This window comes from Hylobates moloch, unplaced genomic scaffold (genome assembly GCF_009828535.3).
Source record: "Hylobates moloch isolate HMO894 unplaced genomic scaffold, HMol_V3 SCAFFOLD_1, whole genome shotgun sequence".
Classification (NCBI taxonomy): Eukaryota; Metazoa; Chordata; class Mammalia; order Primates; family Hylobatidae; genus Hylobates; species Hylobates moloch.
The window spans coordinates 131,831,638-131,844,825 of NW_026652276.1; the positions used below are offsets into that span (position 1 = coordinate 131,831,638).

Genomic DNA, 13,188 nt, shown 5'->3' on the forward strand with positions numbered 1-13,188 from the left:
TACTGCGATCCATTATTCTAACCTCTATTTTATTTTCCGCTCACATTGTGATTTATTATGTTTGGGGATTTAGTGATTAATTCCTTAGAGAATCTATTTTGGAGCTTAAACTAGTATTTTAACTTTTAGTACTGCTCACTTAAATGATTTCCTGTTTGCTAAATTTGGGAGAGATGAAAAGAACTTATTTTAACCATCAGAAATCGGAAGAAAGGGGTAACGAGTTTTTCGTTTAAGAGAGTGGCCAGTGACTGAGAAGTTGCCAGTTGAATTGTGTTGACAAGTGAGATTTGTGCGAGTCCCCTAAGAATGCAACAAGAACATGATAAGCATATAAAAGCCATGGATGGTTTAGATGAAGGAGTAGCCTGGGAATGCAAGAGGAATGGCAATTAATATATGTTGAAATTACCGTCCCAGAGAAACACAGGCATCCTTACAATATATGTGTTGAAATTGTCTGCCCCTAAAAGATGAAACTCGGGAGAATAATCCTAGGAAATACAGAAAGAATAATCTTTCGAGGTGTGTCTTTTTTAAAACATTTGCTTATCAGTGAATTGTAGAGATGAGATAAATCATGCTTTGTAATGATATCATGAACAATCCCTGGTTCGATGGATTTTTTGCTATTTTGCTGTAATTCCAGGTCATCCTCAGTGCCTGGTGTTTCTTAAATGAGTTCCTGATTTGATTCATTTGTTCCCTTCTCCACATCTCTGCTCTACTTACCACGAGCAGTCAATTGTGTCCCACTTGGATTTTCAGATAGCAAGTTTTGTGAACAAGTCAGCCATAGACATCTCGATCCTGCAGCGGTCCTTGGCCATTTTGGAGTCGATGGTGCTCAATAGCCATGACCTCTACCAGAAAGTGGCGCAGGAGATCACCATCGGCCAGCTCATTCCACACCTGCAAGGGTAAGCATGCCAAGATGCTCTGGGGAGGAGAAATGCTTCAGGAAGATGGCCCACGGTAATGCACTGGGAAACGTTTTATGTTGTTATAGTTTGGTTAAATGTACCGAGAAAGAATCTCAATTTGGCATATAACCAAACCACGTGTCACACTGGAATGGCATGGTTACTTTCCCTTGGCCCCTGTCCCTCACTGAACTCCAAGCTGGTTCTTGGCATTGCCTGTCCCCATGCCTGGCCCTTGGTAAGCTCTCAATTTTAATGGATATTGGTAGATATTGGCAGAGTTTTAAGAAGATAAAACAGGATGATTTGTTCTCTAAGTTCTCTTTCTTAAACCATGTAAGTTAATGTTTTCTGTGATATAATGAGTATTTTCATAGTTAATTAGAAATGTAATGTTATGCATTTTTACTAGGAATTTTTAAAGGCAGCCTTCTTTCTTAGTTATGCTCAAGGTGATTCTAGTGAGCTTCTTCTTTTGTATTTTATAACAAAATACAGGATTTTTTCTAGTGGCTTGAGCTATAAAATGGAAGTAAGATAGCTTCCCCTGCAGCCTGTAGTCTTTGAGACATTTTTCCCCTTCTTTCCTCCCTTAGGTAACTAGGAAGGTTGTCTCTGATGATACCAACCTGAGAAGGACTCTATTGTACAGTGCTACTTTAGAAATTAAAGTATTCTGGGTTGCAGTGATAATAAACATTGTGAGCTTGCTTACACAGGAAAGGAGGTTATTGGAACAATACTGGGGTACCTTGTAGAATCCAGAAATGACATAAGTAGCCTTGAGAAGGAGAGAAACCATAGCTTCCCTGGAGTCCTCAGCGGATGGCCTTTTCTCTAGCATTTTGGTTGGCACTACAGTGACCCAACTCCCCCTAACTCTTGCCCCTGGTCCGTTAGGTCACAATTACAAATTCTCAAGGGGAAACCCGACTGGCCCATTTGGGTTGGTGGTGCAGGGTGGGAATGGTTCTCTGAAATGTTAACTGTTGTGTTTATAATATAAACTACCAAAGCAGATTATATTAGATATTATTTTCATTTGGAGGTGGGAGGATGACCAATATTTAAAATTTAAGTCACAGAAGCTGAGGATTGTGGTGGCCTCAGTGATTGTGGCCTCAGAATCATAATTCTTCAAAATGATGGTAATGTAGGGTAGCTTCTCTAGAAATAAGACCAGTTTCACATTTCCTTTGAGTGTGAATTGTATTAATTTATATACCGTGTCTTTTCTGGGAATCTCAAAGGCACACATCTTCATCCCAAAGCTCATTACCAAAGTGGAGAGTTTATTATTCTCCAAGTACTGTGCTAAGGATTTTACATGCATAATCTTATTTTATCTTCACAGCAATCCCATGAAATAAGTGGGTCTAACCCCATGTTGTAGATGAGGTAACTGTGCCTTGGAGGATACCCATGAACTTGTCCAAGGTCTCAGCTAGCCTGTGATAAACTGGGCTTTGCACCCTATCCTGGCCTAGTTCTAAGCTACACCTCTCTCTCACTGGCCTGATAAGTTATTCTTAAATGTAGCTCATAAGTCACTCTTTGTTTATGCCTTGAGTCCTCCTTATTTACTGTTTACCACATGCCTTACATTAGAGCTTTGTTTCATTTATTATTTCTGGTTCCTTTCCAGAAAATCAGATTTATAAACAAACACCTGTTCTTTTTGTAATTAAAATGTTTATATTTGGAAATAGATTTTTAGAATATATAATAGAGCCATCCAATTAGCCCAAGAATGTGGAGACATCTGAAACTACTCCCTAATATATTTCATGTATCAGACAGAAAATTACACATACATACAAACACACATACATACATACACATACATACATACATACATACATACATACATACATACAGCTATTACTAGTAGTACATCAATTACAACATCCCCTAGGTTTATGCCTTTAATCTGAATAAGAGAGAAGGCTGCCTATATTTCTGGGCATTCTGCACTGACCAGTGTACTGTCAGCTAGTAATAGTAATTGTATATTTACCACCTTGTGATGTTTGAAATGCATTCTCAGTGCTAAATGCATTTTCTAGGCCCTGCCTTTCTCTCTCACTTTTTTTGGGAGAGGGGGCTGATTTTGAGCTTTTCATGGTTTGACCCAGGGCTAGCCTCTTCTGACTGTGTTCTGATTTTCTGAATTGTTCTCCATCTTTACAGGTCAGATCAAGAAATCCAAACCTATACAATTGCAGTGATTAATGCACTTTTCCTGAAGGCTCCCGATGAGAGGAGGCAGGTAAGTTGCATTTCTTTACTCTTATGGCTATGTCAGGGCTAGGAACTTTGTGTGCAGAGAACGCCCTCTCCTTCCATTCGGGGACTCATTGGGTCACTCTGCTGTCCTGGCCGCAGATGGACTCTCCAGAGCAGCTATGTTCCACTGCACGGCTGGCCCGCTGGGGTCCTTCCCAAATCCAGGGGCAAGTGGGTAGAGATGGGTAAGCGTTGACTGATGAGGGATGCTAGGAGTATTCCAGCAGTAGAGCCTTTTCATGAATTGAAATCCAACCTGGAAGCCCAGATGTAAAAAGATGAAAACGCTGCTGTGGTGGAAGCAGAGTTAGGAGCCCCCGCGACCTTCTGTCATTTCATGGGATGCTCACTAGGGTGAGGGAAGTGCTGTTCTCATTTTCTGTATCAGGAAATGGAGACCCTGAGGGGTGCCATGTTTTTCCCAAGGAGGGAGGTGATGGAAGGTGAGAGGACAGGAGGGATAATATGCAGATGTCTGCTCCTTGTGGAGATAACTGCATTCATATGTCAGAGGGGCTCCTTGCTTGGTAAGATCACTTATTTCTGTGTGTGGATGTGGCTGGGAAATTGGAGCCATCTGTTTCCTCTCCTGTATAAAAAGAGCTGGCATGGTGGCTCACACCTGTAGTCCCAGCCCTTTGGGAAGCCAAGGTAGGCAGATCACTTGAGGTCAGGAAGCTGAGACTAGCCTTGTCAATATGGCAAAACCCCATCTCTACTAAATATACAAAAATTAGTCGGGCATGATAGTGCATGCCTGTAATCCCAGCTACTCGGGAGGCTGAGGCAGGAGAATCACTTGAACCAACCCAGGAGGCAGAGGTTGCAGTGAGCTGACATCACACGGCTGCACTCCAGCTTGGGCGACAGAGCGAGACTGTTGTCTTAAAAAAAAGAGGAAGGAACCCCTTAATGTACATACATGGAACCTTTCCTCTGATGGTGTCCTTTGTCTGTAGATCCTTTATTTCCTTCTTCACGAAGGAAAGGAGCATTACAGAGGGGATGTGAAGAAGTGGAATTTTGCTTTGTCTTGGAATTTAGGTTACACCTCAAAATCCATTCATGTTTTTTTCAATCAACATGTCATGTAACATGTTACCCTGGTCACAATTTCCTTCCTTAAAAAAGTGGGTGGAAATACGAGCTCTTTAACCCACTTGGGGAGCTTGATGGCAGTTGCCAGTGAGTTTGCTTAGAAGAAATTAGAAAGCGAACCTGCTACTGAGTGCTATGACAAGAATTTTTGGATTTTATTTTACTTTTTCGTTGCCAAGGATTTTAAACCTCAGCGACTAAACATGAGGCGTTCTGGTTTGTTTTCCATTTAGAATTTCTTCTTCATCCCCAGGGGGCTGTGTTTGCACAAGGAGTGGTGTCACTTTACAGTTTCCTGGACTTTTGATTTGGTGTTCGCTGGAGCCAGGTGGAGGTGCCTGCCCTCCACAAGCCTGTGCTGGGGGCACTGTTACCCTGGCTGGATTTTTAGGAGTGGCTTTGCAGATCTGAGGTGAAATCATGGATAGGGCTGCTTCTGTGATATTTTAGTCTAAATACCGAACTCATCATAACTCCCAAGCAGCCCGGAAGTTGTCTGGAAGCTCTCACTGTGTACATACACACACTTGACTTGGGCATTGGAGGAACTGTGTCCTTCTGTTGGCCAGACCGGGGACTTCTGGCCCAGCCACGTGGTAGCTGAGTGTAGCGTGTGGGGTCAGGAAGGTTGCATTCTGATCTCAACTCTTGGAAGTTTCCTTTCTCCATCTAAAGAAGGGATGGATTAGAGGAGGTGAAAGTTCATGCCCACTCAAAAGCCTATTTCACTTGGATCTCTGAATCTAGACATGAGTAAAATGCTTACTGCATCTTATTTTATACCAAACACTACTGTTCATTTGTTAAATTGGACTCTCATGACCATGGACAAATAGGGAATCAGGTGTCAATCTGTACTAACTTTAGGACATTGATAATAATGGTAATATAATGGAATGTCGATATAAGATTAGGTTTGGATTTTGTGAATCAAGTCTTTCTTTGAAAACTATGCAACATAAGACTGACGGGAAACAGTTTGGCTATATATTATTCTAATAAACCACCACAAAGAGTAATAAACCATGACAAAGAGTAGTCTAATAAACTTAAACCATTTAAGAAAAGATTCCAACTAAGAAAGACTGTATATAATTCAGCAGAAATTTATGAAGTATTATATGACTCATTCAATCAAGCTCTAAAAATAGCTACAAGGTATTTAATTTACTTGCCCATGGAAAAGTGATGTGGACTTCATAAACTATAAACTCTTGAAATTAAGAATGTTGTTCATCAAAAGAAAGGGAGTATCATGATTTTTAAATTTAAAAAAATTTCACTGAGTAGCGAGATAGCTCTAAAAAGGGATTTCAGATTCATAATGAAGAAAAGTTTGTTGGATATTATTTTCTGAAGGTCAGTAGAGGCCTGTAAAGCAGAAGACTGAGCAAACTGGTGATATCATGTGGGTTGCTGTGGATTTATATTAACAGCTGAGCATGTATACCTTAGTCTGGGCTCTATGTTCTAAGTAAAATAAAGTTTCAGCTGGTCTGAATTTGACGTTGGCATTGTTATTGGCATATGTTCTGAAAAATTAAGTTCTGAATTTTTGGCAAACAGGAAAATTGACCAAAGTCAGCCATCAATGATAATATTATTGAGAGTCTGGCATGTGTCAGGCAGTGCTCAGTGTTTTATATTACATTATTTCGTTTTATTCTCGTATTTAGAGAAAGCCACATTATTTCTGTTTTATAAGTAAGGAAATTGAGACTCAAAGGGAGTAAAGAACTTGACCAGGTTACTGAGCGGGTAAGAATCAGAGTTCGAGTCTCAACCTTATCCCTGCTTTTACCTGCAAAGCATCTCATCCAACGCCTGTCAGAGATGTCACTCACAGAATTCTCCTGTATTTGCCAAGTAAACAACTCCCCGAAGCCTGGATAACACCAAGCCCATTTTCTCACTCCAGTTAGATTGAAATATAATCTAAACATGTATTTACTGGATTTGCAGGAACACTATTTTTTGTTTGTTTTTTGTTTTATCTGTTTAAAGCCTTAGAACCATTGCTTTGTTTGGAGTAGCCTGATTCCACTTCAGTCAAATACTTTTTTAAAATTTCGTCTTCTTTTTTTGACTTGGGGCCAGGCACATTCACAGGACTCCATTATCTGGGGTTTCTTTGAATTTGGAATGCTTTTAAACACTTACACCTTATTTCTGCTGTTACTGAAAAAAATGCCACCACGGTCAGAAGGAACTGTGCTGTTTTTTCCTTTACATCTATGAGGTAGGCCTTACTGAGAGAGGCCTGTGCTGTGCAGAGCTTCCTCCTCTGGGAACTCCCTTCCCTTCTAGGGTTCCCCCAGGGGTCGAGGCCTTGTTTTCCCATGCCTCTGGGATGTCGGAGATTCTCTGTTTCCTGGCACAAATGGAGGGAAGGGCTGGGCTAGTTTTGTTGGGGAGGAGGTTGCTGTTAGGTGGGCAAATGGATCCTTTTGCTTACAACTTTTACCATTATTCAGTTCACTATTTCAATGGCAAATATGTTAGTGAGATCCCTTCCAAATTTCTCTACAAATACTTATACTTTTGATAAGCACTATTTAAAAAAACTTGTTAGTTAAAAGATTTGGTAGAAAAATCAGAAAATACTGACTCAAAAGGAAGAAGTTTGAAAGATTCCTGTAATTATATTCCCAGAGGCAGAACCACTGCAATTATTTACAACTGTTGTGACTTTCATGGTGTTACTTCCCTGTTTGTTCTGTGCAAATATTCTCCTAATACATCATTTTTTTCCCCACCAAATGTGAGCATACTACATCCATTGTAGTTTTTCTAAACTTCTTTTAAAACTAAATGATATTTTCGGGACATCTTTCCATGTCAGTATATCTGGATTTATATTTGTAGCTATCTATACTTTTACATAATTTTAATGCTATAAAATATTCCCCATGGATTCTCACATTTACTCCAATAATTCCTTACCATTAGACCAAAAAATGGAGGCATGGATATTTCTGTTTTCTCTTTGACCAAGCTGCTGTTCCTTAGGAGGACAGTATAAAATATTTGTTATTTTATCAAACATTTATTGTCTTCTCGGTGTCAGACATTGTACTTCGGGCTTGGAATACAAAAAAAGAAAAAGACAGTTTCTGCTCACGAGGGACCCACAGTCTTATGCAGACAATGAATATTGTAACCAGATAATTACAATGATTTCTTTAGTAGAGGTTGGACATACATTGTCCCTTCTAACTTTAAATTTTATAAACTTACAGACAAACATAGGAACAGAAATATTCTTTTCCATTTTTATTTATGAGCAATAATTTCATCTTTTTAAAGGAAAGAAATTAAAACAGCTATAGGATCCTTTGAGGCTTTTATTTGTCATCTGGTCTAGGAGAAACAAAAAAACCACCACCAGTGGGCCTTTCTATGAAGATCAGCAAGAAAGCCCTGCTTTCTATGCCTAGTGGAAGGGAAGGTTCCTTCTGGGTTACCATTTGACTTGTTTCTCAGTGCATCATTGCTCCTGCTTTCTTGTTTTCAAGGGCATAAGACCTAGTATTGGATTTTGACTTGAGTGTCATCTAGCTTTTTTGAGTCACCTTACAGTATTTAAGCACTTTTCAATGCAGTGGGTCAGCAGGGGTGTTCAAATACAGTGGTCAACCTCTAACAGAGTCCTCTGAATTTCCATCCCTTCTTCTCTCCTGCTTGCTTTCCTTTCTATGGTGGCGATGACGCTGTTAGGTTGATGTAGAGAGCAATGTTGACATCCTTGATTGTCCTCTGACTGTAAGTCACCCACGTTCCCTTTGTTAGCGTAAAGTGGGCCCTGCTCTCCCGTGCTGCTCCTGTCCACCCCTGCTTGTATGCCCCGCTCAGAAATCTCCCCCACCCCCCATGTTCTTGGTTCTCTTTGCTTTCTGCAAATTTGTTTTAACCTTGGTAGAAATCATGGTTCTGTTTTTAAACCGTGGCTTAGTTTCTTCTCTACTCAGTAAGAGTAGCAACACCAAAAACACCCCCTACCACAAAACAACAGTCAAGTGTCTTCCTGAATATGAGCAGTATTTTTACTTTAAAAGGCTCCAAGTGCTCCAAGACTATGCTTGATATATTATTTTCCCTTAGTTTCTACTTGTCAATATTTATAAAGGGAGTCTGTGCATCATTTCCTTTAATAAAATCACCCTTGAATCCTCCATGCCAGTCAGGAGATGCCAAGGCACGAAACAACCTGCAGAAATCAGGCCTTGCAGAGCTCAGTGAGTGTAGACTCTAGAGCTTTGCATCACCCAGATATTTGCCCTTCACTTAAACTCCACTCAGATCACGTATGTAGCCTGGTATATGTATTACTCACTCTTTGGTTTTGCACAGATTAAGATGAAATGACTTTTAGAAGATACTGGAAGCTCCTTGCTACAGGCATGTGTTGGCTAATAAAAGCTTTCTGCACATACGTAGTCTAATAAAAGATGATGAGGCTTTCTAATAGAGAACCATTGTTTTGTTTGGAGTGCCTGGTTTTTATTTAGCACCCACCTTTTTCTGGAAGGAAGAAATTCCTAAAGAAAAGAAGTTTGCAGGTGCCAGATGTCTTTCCTTTGCTTTTGGACATGGCTTTTACATTCTAAGTAAAACAGTCAAAAAATAATTTGAATACTACTGCCTGAGTTCATTATTTCATAAGAAATACTGCTGATATACAGTTACGAAGCACACCCCAGGATAAAGTCATTTTTGGCCATGTCGAAATGTAGCTTTCTAACCTAAGCCTTTGTGTGGGTGTGTTTTTCTTCCACAGGAGATGGCGAATATTTTGGCTCAGAAGCAACTGCGTTCCATCATTTTAACAGTGAGTACCTATGCGCTGTGACCTCTTTGGGGGGGAGGAGTGGCCTGGTGCATTTGTTAATCTCTTCTTTTGGCTTCAATCTGTGGTTTGTTCTGTGACTTGCTTCTATGGTGAAGCAGTAGGAACTCTAATGAAGGGAAAAGTGAGTTTTTGGAATTGGAATAAATAAAGGCTTTCCCACAGGAATTGCCTCATTGAATTGGAGGGAGGGGTTTCTGGAACTGCTCTGGAGAGAGAGAAAGGGGGAACGCATTCTGGCTGGAAGGGTTGGATAGCTCTGTCAGTGGGGCAGGTTAGGGAGATCAGGGCTTAAAAGATTCACCCTGATGACGTTTTGCTCTTTTAATCAGGAAGCTAGCTGTAAACATATCAGGTACCAAGAGAAGTCCTGAGATGTTGAACATCAGTTTTGGGGACCCCCTTGCAAGAGAGAGGAAGGAAAGATATAGATGGGAGCCACTCATTCGCTGCGATGCAAGATGACCGTAAACCTTGGTGGAAAAAAAAGCCCTAAGTGTCACCTTGCAAATGTTTAGAAATAAACCAAATAACAAGATTTCCTGAGGCCTTACCTGCTATTTGACTTACCAGCTACTTGAAAAAAGCAGGTTGATTGATTGCCCTGCTTACAAAAAAGAAAAAAAAAAAGGAAAAGAGGAAAAGAAAGAAAAAGAAAAATTTCTGTTTGTGTGATTCCAAAGAGCAGTTCAGCAAGCTTACAGTTGAAAACACTTGGTCCTCAAATGCAGGTTTTATTATTATTCAAGTGTAGTGAGGCCAACAGATCAAGAGGTGGCTGGCATTGAAAAGTTTGTTAATTATAGTTCCCCAAAGGAGGGGGCATGCCATGCCACTGGGGGATTGTGGGGGCAGGGGAAGCTCCTGAGTCAGGAGGCAGGGGAAGCCCAAGGAGATCTGGGCGAGAGCCCTTACTGTGGTTTTTGAGGGAAGGGATACATGAGACCAGGTAAGCTGGCTGAGCAGGTTTAGGATTGGCTAGTTTGTATAATTTCAGTGGACCCTGGAGTTTATGGGCTGTCTCTAGTTGTCTGGTACCTGGCCCTGGGTGGTTAGGGCAGGAGAATAGTGATCCTAAGAGTAGGAGCCAGAGCTTGTAGAGGAGTGGGGGGTGGGTGCCAAGGCTCTGGACTGATTCGTTTGCATATGAAAGGAGTCATTTATTATCTCTAGGAATTGGCTGGACCTGGGAGGAGCAGTCTGTCCAGGGTCAACAAGGTCCCAGATGTCCCAACACCAGAAACAAATGTCTAATACACACACTATCCCCCCCTCCCTCCCCCACCAATGCAAGTAAGCCATCAAAAATTAATGTTGAAAATAAATGTTCTAGATCCCAAAGCCAGTGGTAATGCCTGCAATTTGTGACCAAGTTAGTTCGATTTTAAACTTTCTGGCTGTCAAGGATGACAAGAAACGTATGAGTGTAATTTTCATTGTTTGATAAAAAGAGGTCCCCCAGTTCTTCGGGAAAGATAAACCTTTTCCCTCTGGAACTGAACTCTGAAATGAATCTTGGGAGAGCATCTTAATACATTCTAGGTCCAATTGTGGTTTTGGAAATGCAGAAATATTGATAATTACTGTCCTTCTTTATATTGGCTCTCAGTAAGTGTACAAGCAGCAGCATCAATGTGTAGCTCAGTGTCTTCATATTACCTTGATGTGGCAGTCAGGGTTAGAATGCCCTGAGATATGAGTGGCATTAATGACTGTGGTCACCCTGTCTCAAAAATCAGTTTGCTTCAGTGGGACTTCTTGTATGAGATGTTGTTGATGGCTGAAGTTCGAGGCTGGTGCTCTCTTGCAAGAACTTGGAGTGCAGTACTTTCGAGTTGCTAAGAAAAGAGATACCCATACACTTTGGATTCTAAGTGTGTGCTATGAGTTAACATGCTCTTCTGAAGATTGGAGGATAAGGGGTTTGATTTGCTCCTAACCATCCTGTTGTCTAGCTTCCCTGCTTCCCATAATTTTGGTTCAGTGACTTTGTATTCTCTCATTCCTCCCTGTCCTCTTTCTTCTATTCCTCAATCTTCTCCCACCCCTCCTCCTTGAATTAGCTATTTCAGCATGGCACTGACAGCTATGTTGTGGATTGCAGGTGGATGTCAGGTTGAGAGGCACCCAGGCAGCACTCTAAGGACCTAGACTTCCTCCAGTCCTGGAGGAAGATCATTTTTCTCTACAATGGGTAGCTTTGTCATTTACTGAATGGCCACTTAGAAGTTGGTTTGCAGCAGTCTACCCAGGTGCAACTACAGATTGCCGACAGAATTGGTCTTTCAGATAGCATGGCGTGACTGGGGCTAGCACAGTTGAAATAACTGATTTGATGGGTTGTTCCACCACATTAATCCATTGTTTGGCATTTTTAATGTACAGCCGGAATCTCTGTTGAAAAGGCTGTATGTTAGTCCCAAATGCTGAATGTTGAGTTGGTGACAGCTGTCCCATTTCTGGGCAGGGGTGAGGGGATTGGGGGTGGACCTATCCAGTCTTCCTGTCCTGCCACTCCTTGTATGTTCTCTTTTCAGTTCTGTTTCTATGGGGAAGAGTCATTTTATCTTTCATTTAATTGTTAACAGTGAGTAAAGTAATTCACGAGCATTTGCTCTCTGCTTTTGATGGTAGACATCCTTGTGTAGCTCCCACAGTGGATTAAGATTTGATGGGTATTTTGCTTTTGTGTGTTCCTTCTAAAACTTTTCCCCATTTTGAAGTGGGCTCACCTGTCAGAGACAGTCCCAGGGTAAGATAATGGCAAAATTGCTTACTATGGGCATGCGCCATCGGTTTTTCTGCTGCATGTGGCAGATGCTTCCATTGTAGAAATCCACAGTTGTCTTGGAGACACCCCCATTTCAAGCACATCTTCTCTTGACTTTTATGGCTGCCATCACCAGTCCCTTTCCAGCACTTTTCCCCTTCCACTCCCTCCTGCCCACAGTAGGTTTTTTCATGGACTGTGACCTGAAGATCAGGAACCTTACTGGGCTCTGAAATTCAAAGGAAAGCTCTGAAATTCCCTGTGCCCTCACCTTCCTTCTCCATTCCTTGTACCTCCCAGTGAGACTGTGAGAGCCTTCTTGAGGGTTAATTCTAGTTGTTTCCTTTTCTTTCTTTTTTAAAAAATTTCATTTGTGAACCATTTCCCTAGCATGTCATCCGAGCCCAGCGGGCCATCAACAATGAGATGGCGCATCAGCTGTATGTTCTGCAAGTGCTCACCTTTAACCTCCTGGAAGACAGGATGATGACCAAAATGGACCCCCAGGACCAGGTGAGTGCTCATTGGACAGCATTCAAAGCACAGGAAGGGCAGAAAGTGTCATTAAAAGTCTTTTCTTGAGGTACCCTGAAACTAGGGAGTTTCAGAGTTTGATATGATGTCGTTTTATTATCATCTCAGAACTTAGGGGCATGGCTTCAAAATTAGGTGAATCTAGGATCAGAAAATATACCAAATGCATTCTTCCATTAGGCTCCAAACATGCATGTTCTGCCTTTATTGAATAAGAAAGTTTGATGTCACATGACCACAGACCTTAGCTCCTGGCCCCAAGTAACATTTAATGGTAGTAGCTTTGGAGTCAAGTTCCCACACAACTAGGGCCTCTTGGTGACTCTATGTGGCATTGATTCTGCGGGGTTGAGGTAGCAATTTTCATTCTCCAGGGATCAGTGCCAAGAGCAGGGTCCCAGATTAAACCTGATTTCTGGGCCAGCATTTCTGTCGGTTGGCTGTTGGCTGTAACTCTCTGCTAGGTCTCTTGTTGTGCATGAAAGGTTATAGCTCCATTCAGAAGGCTTTGGGGACCTTTGCTGTGTGAGGGTAGAGAGGAAACAGCTGGGAGCCCTGCTGTAGCACATTTTCAACTTAAACAGCGCTGCAGCTTTGGAAAGGAAAACACTCATTATTGGCACGTGAGGGCCTGATCTGTTGCAGATGTGAACTGCATATGTGAAGTGTGTAGCTGCCACGGCACTTCATTCATGGAGCAAGGCCATACGGTTAAGAATGATGGAGAGGCT

The 13,188-nt window shown here is 41.5% G+C and overlaps 1 protein-coding gene across 6 annotated transcripts in view; it reads left to right on the forward strand.

The window, feature by feature from the left end:
* The window catches only part of ELMO1 (engulfment and cell motility 1), a 594,699-nt gene that overhangs the window by 219,059 nt on the left and 362,452 nt on the right, over positions 1–13,188 (forward strand). For 4 of the 6 annotated variants that reach the window (XR_004370726.2, XM_032758304.2, XM_032758305.2 and 1 more), the window contains exons 9-13: positions 769–920; positions 3,114–3,192; positions 8,025–8,069; positions 9,085–9,135; positions 12,314–12,436. Coding sequence is in view for 5 of the 6 variants with exons in the window: in XM_032758304.2 (XP_032614195.1) it covers positions 769–920; positions 3,114–3,192; positions 8,025–8,069; positions 9,085–9,135; positions 12,314–12,436 (450 nt within the window). In the remaining variant the exon portion in view is untranslated. The remainder of the gene's footprint in view (positions 1–768; positions 921–3,113; positions 3,193–8,024; positions 8,070–9,084; positions 9,136–12,313; positions 12,437–13,188) is intronic. The other 2 variants (XM_032758309.1, XM_032758310.2) reach the window with 1 other exon arrangement.